The sequence below is a fragment of the Zalophus californianus genome, chromosome X (genome assembly GCF_009762305.2).
Source record: "Zalophus californianus isolate mZalCal1 chromosome X, mZalCal1.pri.v2, whole genome shotgun sequence".
Lineage (NCBI taxonomy): Eukaryota > Metazoa > Chordata > Mammalia > Carnivora > Otariidae > Zalophus > Zalophus californianus.
The window spans coordinates 43,947,539-43,967,246 of NC_045612.1; the positions used below are offsets into that span (position 1 = coordinate 43,947,539).

The following is a 19,708-nucleotide window of genomic DNA, read 5'->3' on the forward strand; positions in this document are numbered from 1 at the left end:
CCATTTTGCACCAAAGATGTCTCAAGAATTCTTTCTTAGTCGTCAGCTCCGGACTCCACCCCATTGAACCTCATCTATATCCCAAAACCCCATCAGGGACTTACGGAATTTTCTTTTTTGGTAATCTTAGGAACTGTGCCTGGTTGTAATTGGTCAGTTAGGGCCTATGGCTATTTCCAGGTGGGTTATTTAATAAGCCGGTTTGCATTCAGCTCGGTGGGCGGTCACAGCCTTTGGCTGTTTTGCCTTGCTCCCATTTCCTTTGCTCAAGCCTGTTGCCTTAAAGTGGCCTCGACACTAGGTATATGCCCTGTGTGTGCACATGTGCACCAGGAGACAGAAAAAAGATGTTCATAGAAACATTTTTCATAATTGCCCCCAAACTGGAAACAACCCAGATGTCCATCAACAGCGGAATGGATCCTTTCTTGTAAACTCCTAGAATGGAATGCTGTAATGCAATATGCTGAAAATGATGAACTAATGCTACATGCAAAAAAAGTTGAATCTCAGAAAGATCCAGGATACATACATTACAGTTCTATTTATATAAATTTCTAAAGGGGCGCCTGGGTGGCTCAGTCGTTAAGCGTCTGTGTTCGGCTCAGGTCATGGTCCCAGGGTCCTGGGATCGAGCCCAGCATCCGGCTCCCTGCTCAGCGGGAAGCCTGCTTCTCCCACTCCCCCTGCTTGTGTTCCCTCTCTCACTGTGTCTCTGTCAAATAAATAAAATCTTTAACAAAAAATAAAGTTCTAAAAACAATATTGTTTGGGGATTTGTTTTTGAATGGTAAAACTCTAAAGAAAAGCAAGAAAACAACAGCCATAACTCATGAGAGTGGTTTGATGGGCAGGGACTTGGGGATTTCAGGAGTACTGGCAATATTCTATTCCTTGATCTCTGTGGTGGTTTGCTTTATAGTAATTTGTTAAGCCGTATATTTACATTTTTTGCATTTTCTGGGTTTTTTCCCACTTAAGAAAGAATGTTTTAGAACCTGGAGATAATATTAGGATCTATCTCAGGGTTTATTGTGAAAATGAGATGAAGCCATGTAGAGCTCTTAGAATATGCCTGGCACTTTGTAGGACTTCAGTAGTGTTAGCTATCGAAACGCAATAGAACATTGCTGTTACCATGGTTTTCCTTATTTGTTGCCCGGACTTCTCAGCTTGCAGTTTCTCTTTTATTTCTATTAATGCTGTCTTCTGAGTTACTGGTGCTTCCTTTATCACTTCTGTCATCACTCTTAACCGCGGAAATCTCTCTCCAATCCAGAGATCTAATAAATATTTCTTTTCTTGCAGAATTAAAAGGGGTTGCTTTTGAACATTTGATTCTTATTGCTTTCATAACAACAACATATATTATTTCAGAATTAGTACACATTTGCATAAAATCTACATTTATTTATCAAACTGACCTGGAATTCATATTTAGTGTCATCAGGAGGGAAAGCAAACTGATCCTTTTTTCCAATCCGGTAGTGAAGTCTCCCTAGCACCACTAATTGTACAATTAATCCCTCCCCCACAGATTGCTGCTGCTTTCTCCTCTTGCATATGTTAAATTCACAACTATTTGCACCTAAGGCATAGGTGGGAAACAACACAGTGCTTGAATGGAATGTGATAATGCAACTGAAGATGGGGGATGGGGGTGGCTGCCAGGCAGCAGGAGATCTAGCTGCAACCCAGAGGGAAAGAAAAAGGTAGAAAGCCTCCTTTCTGTCAGAGGAAACGTTCTTTAGAAGATTCCATCCTTGTGTGTGACACGCAAGCCACTTGCTCTTATGACGTTTGGCCAAGCACTTCATATGTGTAGACCTGGTTTTGTGCAGATAGTAATAGCACCTGGGTCATGTGCAGATACATGTGTCATATGCAGATAGTAATAGCACCTACATCAGAGGGTGTTGTGCCTGAGAACTAACCTTAGGAAGGAGCACTGGCTTTGGAGTCAGTCAGCCAGGCATCTCATCCCTGGCTCCACCACTAATTAGCTGCATGACCCTAGGTAGTTTCCTAATTTTCCAGCTTGTTTTCTCATCAGAAATCGGTGGCAATTAATAGTAATTGAATTAGGGGTGCCTGGGTGGCTCACTGGTTAAGCATCTGCCTTTGGCTCAGGTCATGATCCTGGGGCCCCGGGATTAAGCCCAGCTTCCCGTTCCCTGCTCAGTGGGGAGTCCGCTTCTCCCTCTGCCCCTCCCCCTGCTCATGCCCTCTCTCTCTCTCTCAAATAAAAAAGCTTTAAAAAATAGTAATTAAATTAATGTCATCTAGTAAATTAGAGGGGGCGCCTGGGTGGCTCAGTCGGTTAAGCCTCTGCCTTTGGCTCAGGTCATGATCCCAGGGTCCTGGGATGGAGCTCTGCATTCAGGCTCCCTGCTCAGTGGGGAGTCGGCTTCTCTCTCTCCCTCTGTCCCTCCCCCTGGCTCTTGCTCTCTCTCGCTCACTCTCTGTGTCTCTCAAATAAATAAATAAAATCTTAAAAAAAAACAACCCCCCCCAGTAATTTAGAAATAGAAAGTGATAGTAATAGCTATCTTAGTGGGTTACCAGAAGATTAAAGAGCTACTATATTTAGGGCGCCTGGGTGGCTCAGTTGGTTAAGCGACTGCCTTCAGCTCAGGTCATGATCCTGGAGTCCCGGGATCGAGTCCCACATCGGGCTCCCTGCTCAGCAGGGAGTCTGCTTCTCCCTCTGACCCTCTTCCCTCTCGCGCTGTCTCTCAAATAAATAAATAAAATCTTAAAAAAAAAAAAAGAGCTACTACATTTAAAGTGCTCGGCACAAGGGTACCTGGCACATAATAAGCTTTCAATAAATTACAGTTGTGGTAGTTCTAATTTCTATTGCTGTTTTGGAAGGATCAGGAAGAGAAAGAAGATTTAGCAAAGGAGACTGAGAAGCAGGCACCAAAAAGATCTGGGAGGGGGCTGTGAGACAGGGGTGTCAGAGACCAAGGGAAAATAGTACCTAGAAGAAGGGGAGTAATGCACAGGAAGGTCATGCAAAGGCTACTTTCTCCTGAAAAAAAGACTCATTTCATCTCTTAGCAATTACTGAGAGTGAAAGGAAAAGGAAAACAAATTCTCAAATGAAGGCTTTCAGACACAAAATTCTCTAAAAGGCTTCTTTCGGCTAACTCCCTTAGTTTGATCTGAATGCCCAGGTCCTGAATACTGGAAAAGCCAATGTTACACAAAGTGAAATAAAGTATCAGGTTTGCCTCGTTTTGGTGAAATAAAAAATTCAGACAATTTTAAGTGTACAGGACGAAGAGGAGGATGGGGGAGGGAAGAAATGGGGATGAATCATAGAACGGTTTTACAAAGCGGTGGTCTATACTGAACCTCCAAACTAACACCGGTGAAAAGGAGGGCAGTGGTAGGTGTCACATTTATTTTTCTTTTTTCCCTATTTGATCCCAGAAAGAAGTTATGACAACATAAACTGTTTATTTGGGTAAATTATTCGACAAGCATTTATAGAGTAAAACTGAGAGAAGGTGATACTTTAATCTAGGATAGATGAGTGGGCAGATTCCTTGCAAGGGAAGATTTAGAGAAAGGGAGGAATAAAGGGCTTACAAACCAAGAGTCAGGGAATGTTGGCAGCCCCTGTGGCTTTGGGGCCTGAGTGGAGTTACCTTTGGCCTGGGGGTGGGGGGAGAGTCTCTTTTGGCTCTGGAGAGATGGAGGTGGCCGACAGGGGCCCAGAAGTGCCCACAGAGGGATGCAAGAAGTGGGCCTCGTTGTTACAGGATTTATTTTCCTTTGGTGCCCAGGGTTCTTGGTCATGCATCTTCTGAAGAGTGAAGAGGTAGACCAGATGCAGAGTAGTGGGCAGCAGAGCAAAGTTCATTGAGCGATAAAGTTTATTGAGCGATAGTAAAGTTTACTGAGCCATAGTACAAAGCTCCCGAAGAGGGAGGGGACCCAAGAGTGTTGCCACTGGAGTTTCTGAGTCTAGGGGTTTTGGGGGCTTGCTGGCGGGCTGTTTTAATCTGATTAACCCTCCATGCACCTGTCACACAATCAGGTTTTTGTCATCTACCTATCACATGGGAAAGGGTGGAGGGCTCCTTCCAGGGTGGTGTAAAATCCTTTTAAGGGTGGTTTCCTCTTAGGGCAGGGGCCCCTTGTCCCTGCCTGCCTGTCTTCCAACTATCCTTCATCACTCATGAGCCTTTGCTCTGGCCAGTTCTCAGCTAAAGGGTCTGAGGCAGAAGGGCCCTCCCAGTCTCCTTCTGCCCATGAGGTTAAGGAGGGGAAGCTTGAAGCAAACATGGGGTGCTAGGGTCAGGGGAGGGGTGCTGACAGAGCACAGGAGGCTGAGCCTCCACCTCCCTCCACTGGGAGAGTGTGTGTGGCTTGTGGGGGAGGCTGTAAGGTCAAATTAAGGGGTCAGGGATGGAGCAGGAGCAAGAAGCCAGGGAGGAGCTGAGGGGGACAATTCTGGAAGGAGAGGCACTTCTTGGCAGGTTCTAGGTGTGGCAGCCCAGAGAAGGCTTGAGTGGGCTTCTCGCATTACCTGGCTTCTACCCCTCCCTCGAGGCCCGAGGCCTGAGCCTGCACCCCTTTGTCCCCTGTTGAGGGGCCATCGACTGCGAGCATAATTAGAGCCCCAAGCACCTCCCTCCCCTCAGGACCACACGGCCCAGGGTTCTGTGTGAAAGCTCCAGAGTCTGCCATTCCTACCAGGCTCGATGTGAATCCCCTGCGCAATCAAGGTGTCCTCTCCGCCCCTGCCTGTCTTCTCCTCTCCCCTCCCTCTACAGCTCTGTGCTGCCTCACCTCCACACGCTGTCTCCTCCTGTGGCACACTCTGTCCTCTCAGCCCTATCTCCTCCCTGACAAACTCATCGGGTCTGCATTCATTGCACTGCATTCCCTGCCTTAAATAAAATCAGCCCCAATCAACCTTGCCCTGCTCACAAGGATAGGGACTGATATACCTACAAAGGGTATATAGGGTATAGGGTATAGGGGACCCTGTTCTTTGGACAGAGGGTCATTTTTTATCACCCTCCAATCTGAGGCCGTGAGATGGGCGGGAGCAGGTGTCCAGGAAGGTTCTTCTGTGCTCTCTTTTCCTATTAATGTCCTCAGTTCTAAAAGGGTATGTGGACTTTCTGATTCCCATGTTTTTTCATATGCCCTGGCACCCAGATGGCTTTTCATCCTTCCTTGGTTATTCCCATTTGTTGGATCAGGACAAGGTTAGCTGAGACTCCTTGAGCTCCTTGGTGTCCTCTAGCCTGTAACCAGGGGGAGGCTTGGGAGGTGCTGAGCTTCCTGGTACTAAATTCTCATGAGTGGCTGCTTTCTCAGTACTAAGGGAGGAAGCAGAGGGTAGTGTCAGCCCAAAGGACAGTCTTATTGATGCCACCAGCTGTTCTCCAGAAGCAGCAGTAGCCACAGTCTAAGGAATCTACCCTGCTCCTTCCCTAAGTGAACAGGAATGGAACCCTCCTAAAATACCCATTTCCCACTTTTGCCCCCACCCCTGTCCATCATCACATTTCTCAGGATACATTAGAGAAGAAAGCATTGGAATATCAACTAGTGGGTGCAGATTTGACCCTGACCCTAGGAGACAGGTCAGTTGTGATAAGGGCCTTTTTGGGAGAAATTCCGCCAATTTCAGCTTCCCTTTTCCTCATCTGTAAATGAGGTTGGTGAAAACTCCACTTCACAGTATGACCCTCCCCCACTAAAGCTTCTATATTTGATTCTTGTTTATTTTTCCTCTATATTCTTAAAAGTAACATCAAACACAGAGACATTGAACTTGATGCTTATATATATTCATTGACACAGAACTCCACAATATATAGTTTGGTAAAAAATACACAGTATAGAACAGCACTTTTATTTGTTCACTTTTCTATACATATATCTATCTGGGTACACAGTTACAGGGAAATACCTAGAAGGGCATTCATCAAAGGACTGACAATGTTTATATAAGGATGAAGAGTTTTGGGTAATTTGTATTTTCCTTCATTTTGTGAAGGTTTAACAGAGTTCTACTCCTTTCATAAAAAGAATAGTCATCAAGGAATCAGACACACACACAGAATAGACCCTTAGGCAGACAGAGGAGGGAGCAGGGACAGAGTTCAGGCTATCCCCTCCACTTTGGTGATATCCAAGACCTCTTCTGCCCACAATAAAGCCACTTTGTGGATTAATTAATGCAGATAGAAATCTACTCCCACCCCTGCTCTTTTTCCCATCTGAATACAGTTAAGGGTTCACTTAGGGCTCATTCTAGCACCTTACTAGAGGCCCAGAGAGGTCATTGTGTTCACCAGGAATCTCTTTTGACCTCTCCTCTATATGTGTCAGCTTCTGCAGGGTGATGATCAGATTCTCTATCACCTGGGCCTTGTTGCTCTCACTCTTACAGGTTTCCTTTGAGTGGCCCTCCTCACCACAATAAGAACAGAAGATTGTGTAGTTTCGCTTCCTGGCTCTACGCGTATCCCCAGGACCATTATTCTTATACCCAGAACCCTCACTGGTGGGAGATTGAGCCCGGGAACTGTTGGAGGAATCAGTGACCAGTATTGGATCGAGAGGTCTGGCCCTGCCTCTGAGGGGCGGGGCATCGACGGATGTAAGTAGAGGGTCCTGAGACTCCACCAGGATCACATCCTCATCTGAGTCATCAAGGGTATCATCTACCTCTATCACGTTGCAGTTGGTGCTGCTGGTTGCTATTGGCTGGGGGCCCTGAAATGCTACAGGGCTTGCTGCCCTCTCTAAGATTAGCTCAGACCTTTTGGGCTGTTTCGGTTTCATAAAAGTGTCATTCCAATCCTCTTCTTCCCTTATCATCTTGATTAACTCCAAGAAATTAGGAAGATGCTCCTGATCATTTGCATACATCCTGAGAAGATGTTTCAGCCTAAAGTGCAGGTCCCTATTTAGCTCAGCTCCTAAAAGGAGCTGGTGCAGGTGAGTCTGGTTTGCATCTTTCTGACCTATGATCCCTGCCTGAATAGTATTTTGGAGCTGCACTTCTAAACGGATCACATAAAGGGAGGCTTTCTCCCCTTGTGCCTGCAAAGTGTTAAAAAATTTACCATGGGCGGTGACACTGCTTTCTGACTCCCCAAACACCAGTTTCATCGCCTGTAGGAAATCAGCCACACTTAGATTGGGGTTGGCGGCCTGGAGCAAACGCATGACTTCCTGGGCTGGGCCCCTAAGGGTTTTCATCAAGCGCTTGAGCTTTTCCTCCTCAGACATGTTCCAATCGGGCAGGACCCCATTGACTTGGATCAGCCAGTTTTCAAAGGTTTCTTCCCCTTGGGCTGGCACCACTCTCCCGGAGAAGAGCTTCACATTTCTTTCTGCCATGTGGACCCTTAAAGGACCAAGACTCCTCCCCAAGGACCTCAAAGTTGAATGGGCCCAAGGTGGCAAGGGTGTGTTTTGCCGCCGGCTATTACCCACACGTGCAATGATGCTAGCCATGACGGATGACGGTTGTCTATCTGAATATAACAAGATGCTCAGGCTTTTTAGAAAAGCCTAATCTGTAGGAGGAATCCCCAATGTTCCCAGGCTCTGCCTTCCTTGTATCTCAATAGGGACTGTAAAGAAAAAGGGGGGGAAAGGTCAATAATGTAGTAGATTGCAGGGAAGTGGTCTGCAGTCACGTCACTTTAATGAACACCCCGCAGTACATTTTATATTTGCCCACTGACCTAAAAATACCCTGCAGGAGACTGGCAATTACAACTTTCTCGAGCTAAAGGGTATCTTCCTGCTAGCAGGGTACTTTTCCATCCCCTCTGGCCAGTCCTCCAGGAGGGAGGGCAACTGCTGCTTTGAATTCTAGGTGAAATAGTGTGTGTGGAGCTGTTGTTGGGCTCTCAAAATAGAGTGCAATGGTCTAAATCTCACAGATTTATGATAATAAATAAGATATCCGTGTGATTGTGTGTCAACTATACTCAAATAAAAAAATTTTAAAGACATCCGTTAAACTCACGTTTCAGATCTTAACCACACACCCTTCTCAAAGTTTCCCCCCTTATTTTTCGGATTATAAAACATAAGCTCGGAAACAAGTGCACGCCTTTATTTCACTTCCAGCCTCTGCAACAGGTGCCCTCCATGAGAAAGCTCGCCTTCGGGGTAGGTCGACCTCTGTCCACTGGGGGGTTGCAGATCCCAGTCTTGACCTCCGTCCAGTGGGGTTTGCAGATCCCAGTCCTCAGGGCGTCAAGACTGTGTCGTCGCGTAGGGCAGGACAGAGAAGGGAAGGGTCAGAAGCAGCCTCATCCCTCATCCCGCTCCCTTTCCCCGCCCCCACCTCCGCTGTAGCCAGATGGGAAAATTCCATCTCCCATCTTCAGACAGAAAATTCCCGCTCCCACCTTCTGAATACAAGTCAAAGTGACCCCTTCCATTACATGTCCCCTGGGAAATTGTTGGCCTACCAGCTCTGCAATCAGCTGCTCAGACAGAATTCAAGTTCGGATTTGGCTCTGATGGCCTGCCACGGAGAAAGGGAATAAGAATTGGACACGCACACCCTCATATTCCTCCCCAGGAAGAGATGGGGAAATGCAAAGGGGATTCAAAGCAGACAGCTTGTGATTATCTCCTCCTTGTCCCTTACGACCCCTACCAAAAACGCCTCCCCCCCCCCCTTTCAATTCTGGCAAATCCTGAGCCTTTGGCAGTATCCAGCAAAACCCCACCTCCTCCCTCAGCGCAGCGGGGCCGTGGGAGTGCTCCTTCCCCCGCCTCTCAGTTCTCGATTCCCCAAATGGGGAGCCGCCCAGTACTGGTGGAGCTTCCTCTTCCTCTCTGCGCGCCGGGCAATCGCGCTCCCCCCCGCCTTTTTTTTTTTTTTTTTACCTGTGCCCGGCTGGTGGGCAGCGGATGCTCCGGTGTGGACAGCGGATGCTCCGGTGTGGACAGCTGCGGCTACCGCCTTCCAGTCCCCGCGGCCCTGTAGGGGAAAAGGATGACGCCTCCTCCGCCACCGAGCGAACCGGAGCTGCTGGATGGAGCTGCACCGCACAGCCTCCCAGCCAGGGGTAGCGAAGTCGAGGCAGCACGGTTCCCACCGCAGCTGCGGCCTCCCCCAACCACCGGCTGAGCCCTCCCAGCAGCCGCCGCTTCAGTTAGCTTCTGCCCATTGACACAAAAGAGCTTGATGAGCGGGACGGAGCGGCCAATCAACGGGGCGCGGGGGCCGCCTCCCCTCTCAGCCTCCGGCCCCGAGGCCATTGCTAGCAAAAGGGGGGAGCCGGCCGGCGGGGGCTGCGGCACACGGGCGCGGAAGCCAGCGCCGTGTCAAGTGCAGCTCGGACGCACCTACCGGGCCGATTTGCATTTTACCCGTGAGTTTGCTGCTTCCCCTTCGCTTTCTTTCTCCCTCACCCCTTCTTCCATCTCGACTCTCCTCCCTCCGCGCTTTGAGACCGGATGCGTTAAACACGAGGTGGGACAGAAATCAAGTGAACAATAAGAGCCCCTCACGTTTGTATAAGGGGAAGGGGAGAAAGCATTTACTGAGCACTTTCTGCGTGCGAATGCGCTTGCACGGACATCTCATTTATTCTTCTCAGCCGCGGTGTGCCAGTTTAACAGAGAGGGCACTTCAGCACTCAGGCAGTGTGGTTAGGAAGGGAAGAGCGAAGAGCTCACACCCGAGTCGACATACCCGATTTCAAAGGACGCCACTTGTAAACACTCCGCTTTAGTCTCAGATTGAGGGTTAGTAGAGAAAAGCCAAAGTGGAGATGGGAGCGCCCATTTGGAACTATATAGAATTAGTGAGCAAGGACTATTAATCTCCATTGTACAGATGGGGAAACAGAGGTTAGGTGTCTTGCCCAGCAAAACACAGCAAGTAAGTTTCAGCATCCGATTTTGCATCCAAGCCTGTTGTTCTAATGCTAACTATTTGCCCAGCTGAGCTGCCTACAGAGTATTTCTCCGTCGGTGGTCTCAAACCCACCAGCAGTCTTGGCCTGATGGTAGTGTTGAGTGAGGGGGGTTGGGGGAGGCAGTAGGGTGTAGGGAAAGCGGTAGGCAACTTTTGCAGGAACATTGTGCAGAAAAGGAAGCTAAGGCACTTTTCTTTCTCATTTTACACCATTTTTTATACTACAATAAGATGCCTGTTTATTTAAAAAGAAGTTAAACATTTCTACAGCTTATGAGCTCAAAGGAAACAAGGCTCAGAGGTGAGATGACTTGCCTGAAATTACAAGGTGAAGCCAAAATTTGGACCAGATCTCTCTGACACCAGACAGAGCCCATGCTGTTAACCAAAGTATGGGTTCAAGACTGGCTGCCTCAAAATCATGTTGGAGAGCTTGTTAGAAAGGCAGATTCCTGAGCTCCACCTCTGGGGGATTCAGATTTACTAGGACTAGGGGTGGGGAGTGTGATTTACATTTTTAACTAGTGCTGTAGTTAATTCTGAGGTGTAGAGAAGTTTATGAATCACTGCTGGAAACACCACATCATGCTGAGGGTCATAAGTAAATGGCCTGCTGCCAATGTATCTGCCCGCAGCACATCTGTCATGACACGTAACTCCAGTGAGCAGAGGTTCCTACCTAGGGTCCTTTCTCAAATCGTTTACCAAGAATTTGAACTCTGTATTTTTCTGAGTCCTTCATTCTGGAGATTGTCAAGTAAGTCTGTGGCCCAGAAATGGTTTAACAATCATTCCCCTGCCATCTTTCTTGGTAACATCTTCCTCTTTCAACTTGCACTTCAGGAAGAAGTGTGAGGAATGAAACAGTTTGACCTAACCCCTGATCCTGTGCTCTCAACCGCTGATACAGCTCTTTCATTTCCTGGCTTGAGGACAGGTTGCTAGGTTGCCCTTCTGTGAGCTCTTGAGGGGCCCTCTCCTTTGCTGGATTTGGCATCACTGGCCCCAAAGAAGGAGCAACTCCATGGAAACGGCATGCAGGGCTGTCCTGCAGGCCCGCCAGCTTGAATGGGCTGTGAAACCAGTAGCTGGGAAACCTTCTCTACATTCTATGACTTCTGGTTCTTGGAGAGCAGGTCTTACTTTCCTGATGTAAATTGTGGTTAAAAGGCCCCCTGCGGGGCTTGTTCTGGCCTCCTGATGCTTGGAAGCAAATGAACAATCTAACGCCCTTCTACTGTTCTTGGGTTCGTTTTCAACCTGCCAAGGTACTTCTCCTGATGCTCTTTTCCGCCTTCCTTTTTTTTAAAAAACCCGATACCTAGGGTTCCTTGAAGTAAACACTTCAGATTTGGAGATGAGAACTTTTATCTGAGGACGGTGGCCTTTCTCTTGTGGATGGAACAGTGTGGGAGGGGTGGTGGAGGCTGGGGGGTATGGGAGGTAGAGAGAAGGCTCCCCTCACACAATCGGGGTGATGCTGGTGGTAGCTCTTGGGTTTCCTTCAGACTTCTGCTTCTGCTCCCCAATGCCATGACATCTGACCCTGGGTCTCAGCAGATTCTTGTTCTGTGTTTAAATTAGCTTCACTGCCAACTTAGGTGATCTGCCACTGGTGGAGGTGGGATCAAATAGGACAAAGAGCTAGAGCTCTGACCAAAAAAAAAAAAAAAAAGGTGAAAGGAAATGGATTGTGTAAAGGTGCCTGGATTGGACCCTTCAAACAAAGCGAGGATCTCTTTGGGCAAGGGTGGGAGGAGGATTTGGTAAGCTAAGCTGGCTCCATTTGGATACAGAGCATCCCTTATCTTTGTCCTCATGTGTGGGAGTGTGCTCTAATTCATGGCTCTAATGACACCACATTTTCTAATTTCAACAAAGAAATCTTAAAAGCCTGAAGGTTAGGGAGATAAAGTTTTCAGCTGAAACAATAATAGCTTCTCTTGGTTGCCTGCCTCCCCTGTGCCAGGAACTTTCCTTCTGTTCGCTCATTTAAGCTTCTCAGCAGCCCTGTTAGGCATCGTTATCCCATTTTGCAGATAGGGAACCTGAGTTTCAGGGAAGTTAAGTAATTTATATAAGGCACACAATTTAGAAGTGGAGACACTGGGACTCCAGCCCCCTCAGGGCTGTCAAACTCCGAAGCCGATGAACAACTTTGCTCTGCTGTCTCCCAAACAAGCAATTTAAAATGAATTTTGCGGAAGACCCAGAGCATTAGACTGATTTCTGCCTTTAGAAAAAGTGTGGTTGTAATCTAATCTTTATTTCTGGGATCTCTCTCTTTTTTTTTAATGAAACTACTAATATAACTTACGGAGCAATTGATATACTGTGTACTGTGCTAAGAATTTTATATGCTTCATCCTGTGCAAGCTTCATGACGATCATTACACAGATAAGGATACCGAGGCTCAGAGAGGTGAAGAGACTTGGCTGAGGTCCTAAAGCTAGCAGGTGGCACAGTAAAGTTCACATCCAGAGCTGTGTGACTCCAGAGCCTGTGTCTTTATGCTATACCGCGTTGCAGTGGGGAAAACAAATATGGCCCTTATTCTAAATCCGCTCCTCTCTGCCAGCCACAGCTGTATTTCCTTCCCACGGCCTGTCCCCAGAGCTGTGTACCACTTATGCTTTTAGGTCTCTGTGCCTTAGACCTCTTCCTCAGCCTAGAATGGCTGCCCTCACTCCTCCACCTATTGGTGAAGGATCAAGTCAGATGCCCCTCCTCAGAGAAATTTCTTGGCTGCTCCCTGTCCCAGGTAGCATGAAGTGCTCCTGTCTTTATGCTCTGACCTTGATTAGTGTGCCGTTTATTTTGCCTTCCAGTATAGTTTAGCTCATTGTTGACCTGTCTCTCCCACTACACTCCCAAGCCCTTGAAGGCAGGTACCAAGTCCTATTCACCTCTAGATTCGTAGTAATTTACCCACAAGTGATTTAGTAGACGATCAATATGGGTTTGTGAGCTGACCAAAGACTGGCGGAGGGAGGCACTGAATGAACAAATAAACATGGGGCTGGATCCTGGGGTGGTCGCACAGGCTGTCCATCTGGCCTAGATGGGCCAAGGCAGTCTGGAATGCCCTGGGCTCACTTTACTAGGCTATAAACATAGGAGGCACAACATGGAGTCTAGGTAATAACTACTCAACGCTGACCCCCGGCGCATTCTGTGGTCTGTACTTTGGAATTCATGTCGAGGGGCCAGACCATCCATAATGGTTTATAGAACATCTTTGTATTCGCAGAAGAAAGGTCTTTGCTGCCTCCCATGCGAACACAGGATTTATTCCGCTGTACCTCTTCATCTGGTTCTGGCTGATCTGAGAGTGTCCTGCAGGAGCATGTGCTCTGTGGAGACAGATGGAGAAGTCAGGAAGCATCTCTCTTTTTTTTTTTTAATACTTTTTATCAAGACCACTATGGCATGGATGCTTAACCACTTCATCTCATTTTATTTTATTAATCTTTGCAACAACCTTTGGAGGTAGGTTTGTTGTTGCCACTTCATGACTAAAGAAACAGAGACTGAGTGAAATGTCTTGCCTAAGGTCACACAACTAAGGGATAGAGACAATTCAGTGTTAGATCTCTGCACCACCCCCCCAAGCCTGGCATCATAGCAGGAGAATACAAGGGGAAAAAAGTGGATTCTCCTTCTCCCCCACAAAATAGGAAGAATTACATTTATAAAATGATGAATAGATATTAAAGCTAAGGTGTTTCTAAATTACTGTTCACTTTTAATTCCTGAAAATGACTGGCAAAAATGGCAGATGGAATTGGGGATGGGAAAGCATGATTCTGCTATCAAATATCGGCCTAAATTCCCCCCATGTCAGCCCCCAGTGACATGCACAATATGAGGTTGCCTAGAGAGCATTTCACCCCCTCGGCTCATTTTATAATTGAGATGGACGAGGCTCCAAGATGTCAATGAATTTCTAAAGGTCATAAGGAAGTTGATAATGGAACTGGCACTCAGAGGGCTAGTCTGCCAAATCCTAGCCCGGTGTTTCTGCTAGGTCCACCTGCCTTATGCAGTCAGTCAACACATGTTTATAGGTTACTCAGGAAAATGTGGAGATGTGGAACATTACTGCACTTTGAGATAGAAGAAGGGACAAACCTTTCCTTCACTACCCATCCTTATTTAGGTGCAAGTAAGATTTGGGGGAAGAAATTCTTTCGTAGTAGATCTGGGGAATGTTGGGCATGCCTGTGGTTTTGGGGGCCTGAGTAGAGCTACCTGTGGCCTGGGGGTGGGGGAGGGGTCTCTTTTGGCTCTGGAGAGACAGAGGTGGCCACTAGGGGCCCAGAAGTGTCCCCAGAGGGATGCAAGAGTGGGCCTCATGAGCCTTTGCTCTGGCCAGTTCTCAGCTAAAGGGTCTGAGGCAGAAGGGCCCTCCCAGTCTCCTTCTGCCCATGAGGTTAAGGAGGGGAAGCTTGAAGCAAACATGGGGTGCTAGGGTTAGGGGAGGGGTGCTGACAGAGCACAGGAGGCTGAGCCTCCACCTCCCTCCACTGGGAGAGTGTGTGTGGCTTGTGGGGGAGGCTGTAAGGTCAAATTAAGGGGTCAGGGATGGAGCAGGAGCAAGAAGCCAAGGAGGAGCTGAGGGGGACAATTCTGGAAGGAGAGGCACTTCTTGGCAGGTTCTAGGTGTGGCAGCCCAGAGAAGGCTTGAGTGGGCTTCTCGCATTACCTGGCTTCTACCCCTCCCTCGAGGCCCGAGGCCTGAGCCTGCACCCCTTTGTCCCCTGTTGAGGGGCCATCGACTGCGAGCATAATTAGAGCCCCAAGCACCTCCCTCCCCTCAGGACCACACGGCCCAGGGTTCTGTGTGAAAGCTCCAGAGTCTGCCATTCCTACCAGGCTCGATGTGAATCCCCTGCGCAATCAAGGTGTCCTCTCCGCCCCTGCCTGTCTTCTCCTCTCCCCTCCCTCTACAGCTCTGTGCTGCCTCACCTCCACACGCTGTCTCCTGTGGCACACTCTGTCCTCTCAGCCCTATCTCCTCCCTGACAAACTCCCTCAGGTTCTCAGATCTACACTGAGCATTCATTTCTTCTTGATCCCGAGTGTCCTGGATCCCCAGTTACCTCTCATCTATCTACCCCCACTAGGGCTCCCAGCCCTTTCTGGGGTGGGATCAGTAGTTTGGGGCCCTTGTACTGTGTCTTCCCTCTAGCACAGGGATTCTGAACCAAGGATGATTTTGCTTCCCAGGGGACATATGGCAATGTCTGGAGATAATTTTGGTTGTAGTAGCTGGGCTGGTCCTAACAGGTGCTACTGGCATTCAGTGAGTGGAGACCAGGATGCTGCTAAACGTTCTATGGTACACAGGACCGGCACCTGCAACAAAGAATTGTCTGGCCGATGACGTCACGTGTCAAGGTTGTAAAATCCCTGCTCTCTTATACAGCTACAGGACTACAAGGATAGGCTTGGAAATTGCTAGGTGTGGAGCCCTGTGGTGCTGACCTTCCAGGAACAGCTACCCTTTCGGTTCCTCAGTAGAGAAGAGGGGGGCGGAGCGTTGCCATGAAACAGCCCGGACACGGGCAGGAATCTGCAGACAGAGGTGAGGGAGATTCCTCACTCCCCAGATTTACTACCGGCTTTTAGAGAGAGTATCAAATACAACTTCTGATTGCCTTTCTGCCTCTATGATATAGTGCCGCTCTTTAGAAAGAGAGTAGCAACTTATTATTCTAGTAGTTTATCAAATGCAAAACTTTATGTGGTGACTGTTGAGTGCAATAGGTTTTGGAGCCCTCTTTCCCCAATTTTGTTTTCTTCAGTCACAAACCTTCTTTGAATATTAGAATATTTGATTTGTTCGTAACACATGGTAGGGATGACTGTTCAGGAAAAAAAAACTGCCTCTGTTCTAACTTGAGGTTGATGACTTCTTTTTTTTAAACTCTTTTTCTAAATTTTTTTAAGATTTTATTTATTTATTTGAGAGAGAGAGATTGAGAGAACGAGTGGGAGGAGGGGCAGAGGGAGAAGCAGGCTCCCCACTGAGCAGGGAGCCCAACACGGGACTCGGTCCCAGGACCCTGGGATCATGACCTGAACTGAAGGCAGATGCTTCAATGACCGAGCCACCCAGGCGCTCAAGGTTGATGACTTCTTAAGAGTGTGCCTATTTCTCAGAAACTGGCCTAAAGTGTTGCTTTTTTCCTTGGGCTGAGTTTCTTGGGGGCTGTTTCTAACTAAGCCATGAAAATGCCACTGACAAATTTAATGGGTTAGTCTAACTAATCTCTTTTTTTTTCCACTCTTGCCAGTTTCTTCTATCTGTACCCAGTTGTCTTCAGCATGGAGGAACAGAACCACTCTCCTGGAAAGGAACTGCAGCATAGGACACGAGCGGAGTCTCCAGGAAAGAAGAGCTGGCACTCCCAGGCCTATGCCCTTGGGGCCGTTTCCAACTTTATGTCTACTTTTCTGACTTTCCCTATCTATAAGGTTGTGTTCCGGCAACAGATCCATGCCGTGGCAGTGTCAGAGGCTGTGCGACAGCTTTGGCATGAAGGCCCTCAATACTTCTACCGGGGAATATACCCGCCTCTTCTCTCCAAGACATTGCAAGGGACTCTGTTGTTTGGGACTTATGATAGCCTGCTGTGTTCTCTCTCTCCTGTTGGGCCACACTCCCTGAGACACCGCTGGGCTGCAGGGCTCATGTCTGGTGTGGTGGAGGCTGTGGCACTGAGCCCCTTTGAAAGGGTGCAAAATGTGCTCCAGGATGGTCGCAAGCAAGCCCGCTTCCCCAGCACCGTCAGCATTCTCAAGGAATTCAACTCTTACGGGCTTTGGGGGCGGCTGTCACTGGGCTACTATCGTGGTTTCTGGCCTGTCCTTCTCAGGAACAGCCTGGGGAGTGCTCTGTATTTTTCCTTCAAGGACCCCATCCAGGATGGCTTGGCAGAGCAAGGTCTGCCCCATTGGGTTCCTGCCTTAGTGTCTGGGAGTGTCAATGGAACGATCACCTGCCTAGTTCTGTATCCTCTGATTGTGCTGGTGGCCAATATGCAGTCCCATGTTGGCTGGCAGAGCATGCCAAGCCTGTGGGCCTCTGCCCAGGACGTGTGGGACACTCGGGGCCGAAAGGTGTTCCTGATCTACCGTGGAGGCTCCCTTGTCATCCTAAGGTCCAGCGTGACATGGGGCCTCACTACAGCTATCCATGACTTCCTGCAGAGGAGGTCTCATTCCAGGAAAGAGCTGAAAGACTGACTAGCTGCAGGAAGTGTGGCTATGGCAACTTTGTTATCCTAAGCCTTCCCAGGTCGTTCTACATAGCTTACTTCTTTGGCTTGGTTACCTAATACAACCATTCTTTAGTGTCTTTGAACTGCCGATGCATGGGAGAAGTTCCCAACTACCAGCCTGTTGGGCACAGACAAAGCCCAACAGGGTTCCTTGGTCAGAAAGAGAAAGTCACTCTGTTCTGTCCACAGTTTCAACAGCCTCAGACCAAGGAGGCCCTTAAAAATCTTGTAACCCTGATGAAATGTCATTCCTTTAAGGAGTTCCTTGACAGTAAGAGGAACTGTTGAAAGATGACCTTAGTTAGCCACTGTGAGTTCTGGGATCCCTCCAGTTGTCCTTTGGACCAAACTTAGTGGAGGACCAGGGACTCCAGTGTCAAAGAACTAAGCTTGACACTTAGGATGTGGATTCCATAGAACTTCTCAGATGGCTACATTTCCACGATATTGTTCACTATCCTTAACGCCACCACTCTCACTTCTCAGGGCTGTGGGCTCTAGTTTCAGTCAGGCTGGCAGCTGGGGCTGGAAACCCTAAATTAGACTTGCCTCAACTGATCAGATGTCACAGGAACTGATGGGGCTGGATATAGGAGTGGGAAGAAGTGTTGTCCCTGGTTGGGTGGAAAGAATAGACTGTGGGGGAAGAGATTTAGTTGCATGAGAAAAATTTACTCTAAATGGCTTGGTGTTATCTGCCAGGATATTTCTGATAGCAAGGCAATAACATTGCCTGGAAACCACTTGAGTTTCCCTAGGAAATCTGGAAGTGAAATGACCATATCTCTTCACAAATAATTGCATATGTTATTGCTGTGGATAAATACAGTCACTGTGACAAAAAGATCAGAAATCTTAGCCTGTCCTTCAGAGCCATTCGACATAATGACCCCCATATAACTTACAGCATTTTATCACACCACTGCCACTTACATAGATCCCACACAACCAGCTAAACTGGACTATTGTTCTCTCCCCAAACATGCCATGAACTTTCCCGTGGCCTTGCTTTGGCCCACACTATTTCTCCACTTGGAGTGCCCCTTCCTCACATGCCAGTCTGCCAAAATCCTTCCAGTTCCTCAAAGCCTAGCTCAGATGCCACCTTCTCTATGGAGACTCTTGATATCCCACAACTGTGACGTTAGTCTCTTGTGATGCCCCTTTCCAAGAACACTGCATACACGGCACTGATTCCATTATGTCACTGAGTTCATGTGACCCTGTGTTCCTGTTGGTGTTCTTCAATACCTCCTACTAGACTGTAAAACTCCTTGGAAGCAGGGATTCTTGTATACATTTTAAAATCTCCCATTGTGCCTAGGTGCTCAATAATGTTGGCAGAATTATTGAATTGATTATCAAGCTGTGATATGATCTTTATCCTCAGGGTGCTGTCCCTTGTACATGAAAATAATGTTATTGACTCGCTGTCAGCAAGACACATGTCTGGGGTGTGGTTTTGTTTTCTTTTATTAGTGGATTTAGTTTTATGCGAATTATAATGCTGCTGCTGCTGGTAATAATTAATAATAATAAATGACTTTCAACTGGAACATTCGATGACTTTGTGTTATTGATGGCATGTCTGCTATGAGCAACACCATAGGAAGTAAAATTTCACAAGCAGAAACACTGCATAACTGTCCCATTCATTTCAACTCTGGAGCTTTGAAGATTTCCAAGATGACATATGTTGCAGTTTTCCCCTTGTAGATGATAATGATAATGACCTCCACTTGCACCTCCTTACCTAACCGAATTTGTCATTTAAAATGACCTAATTATAGACCCTAGCTGGGAGAATTCCTCACTTCAATTTCCTCACAGAAATTAAAGACAGAGCAGTAGGCAATGTGAGATCAGAATGCATTTGCCAGCAAGGTCAATAGAAAATGGCTGGTCCAGAATAGCTGCAGATGAGTTCCCATGTCTGATCCTTGTGGAGACTTGGACGGGGTAAGATGGTACTCTGGATTCAAGGACAGGGAATACAGGGCCTGCACAAGGAAAGGTAAAATAGAACAGTAGCTAGTTCTGTTTCAAGACTAACTCTTTTAAGGAAGAAAATATTTACAAAAATTAATAGCTTATAGCTGTGGGTTTTTAAAAAAATATTTTATTTATTTGAGAGAGAGAGAGTGTGCAAGCACGAGTAGGGGAGGGGCAGAGGGAGAGAGAGAAGCAGACTCCCCGCTGAGCAGGGAGTCCATGCAGATCTCAATTCCAGGACCCTGAGATCATGACCTGAGCTGAAGACAGACGCTTAACCGCTGAGCTATGCAGGCTCCCCTATAGCTGCGTTTTTTAAGCCGAAAAGGAGATAAACTACCATACTCCCCCCACCTTTTAATCCAAGAGATGCATTCATTTATTTTCAAGTATGCTGTGGATTTCCACTTACGTTGTTGTGTCAGTCCATGTTCCTTTCTCCATTTTAACTTCTTATTTAGAAATAATTTCAAATTCATAGAAAAGTTGCCAGCATAAGTTAAG

At 47.5% G+C, this 19,708-nt stretch overlaps 2 protein-coding genes across 3 annotated transcripts; one reads left to right on the forward strand and one right to left on the reverse strand.

Moving 5' to 3' along the window:
• Positions 1-5,865: 5,865 nt before the first annotated feature.
• Positions 5,866-9,031, reverse strand: ZCCHC18 (zinc finger CCHC-type containing 18). The gene is made up of 3 exons (XM_027609328.1): positions 8,890-9,031; positions 8,466-8,521; positions 5,866-8,253 (listed from the first exon to the last, which is right to left on the reverse strand). The coding sequence occupies exon 3, from the start codon at positions 7,492-7,494 to the stop codon at positions 6,283-6,285; it is 1,212 nt and encodes a 403-aa protein (XP_027465129.1). The 5' UTR covers positions 7,495-8,253; positions 8,466-8,521; positions 8,890-9,031; the 3' UTR covers positions 5,866-6,282.
• Positions 9,032-9,238: 207 nt separating this feature from the next.
• SLC25A53 (solute carrier family 25 member 53) lies at positions 9,239-18,762 on the forward strand. 2 transcript variants are annotated; one of them, XM_027609331.1, is made up of 2 exons: positions 9,239-9,377; positions 16,226-18,762. In XM_027609331.1, exon 2 carries the CDS (start codon positions 16,257-16,259, stop codon positions 17,175-17,177), a length of 921 nt encoding a protein of 306 aa, XP_027465132.1. In that variant the 5' UTR covers positions 9,239-9,377; positions 16,226-16,256; the 3' UTR covers positions 17,178-18,762. The 2 variants fall into 2 exon arrangements, with proteins under 2 accessions (XP_027465132.1, XP_027465131.2); XM_027609330.2 differs by lacking the exon at positions 9,239-9,377 and adding an exon at positions 13,210-13,415.
• The last annotated feature ends 946 nt before the right edge of the window (positions 18,763-19,708 follow it).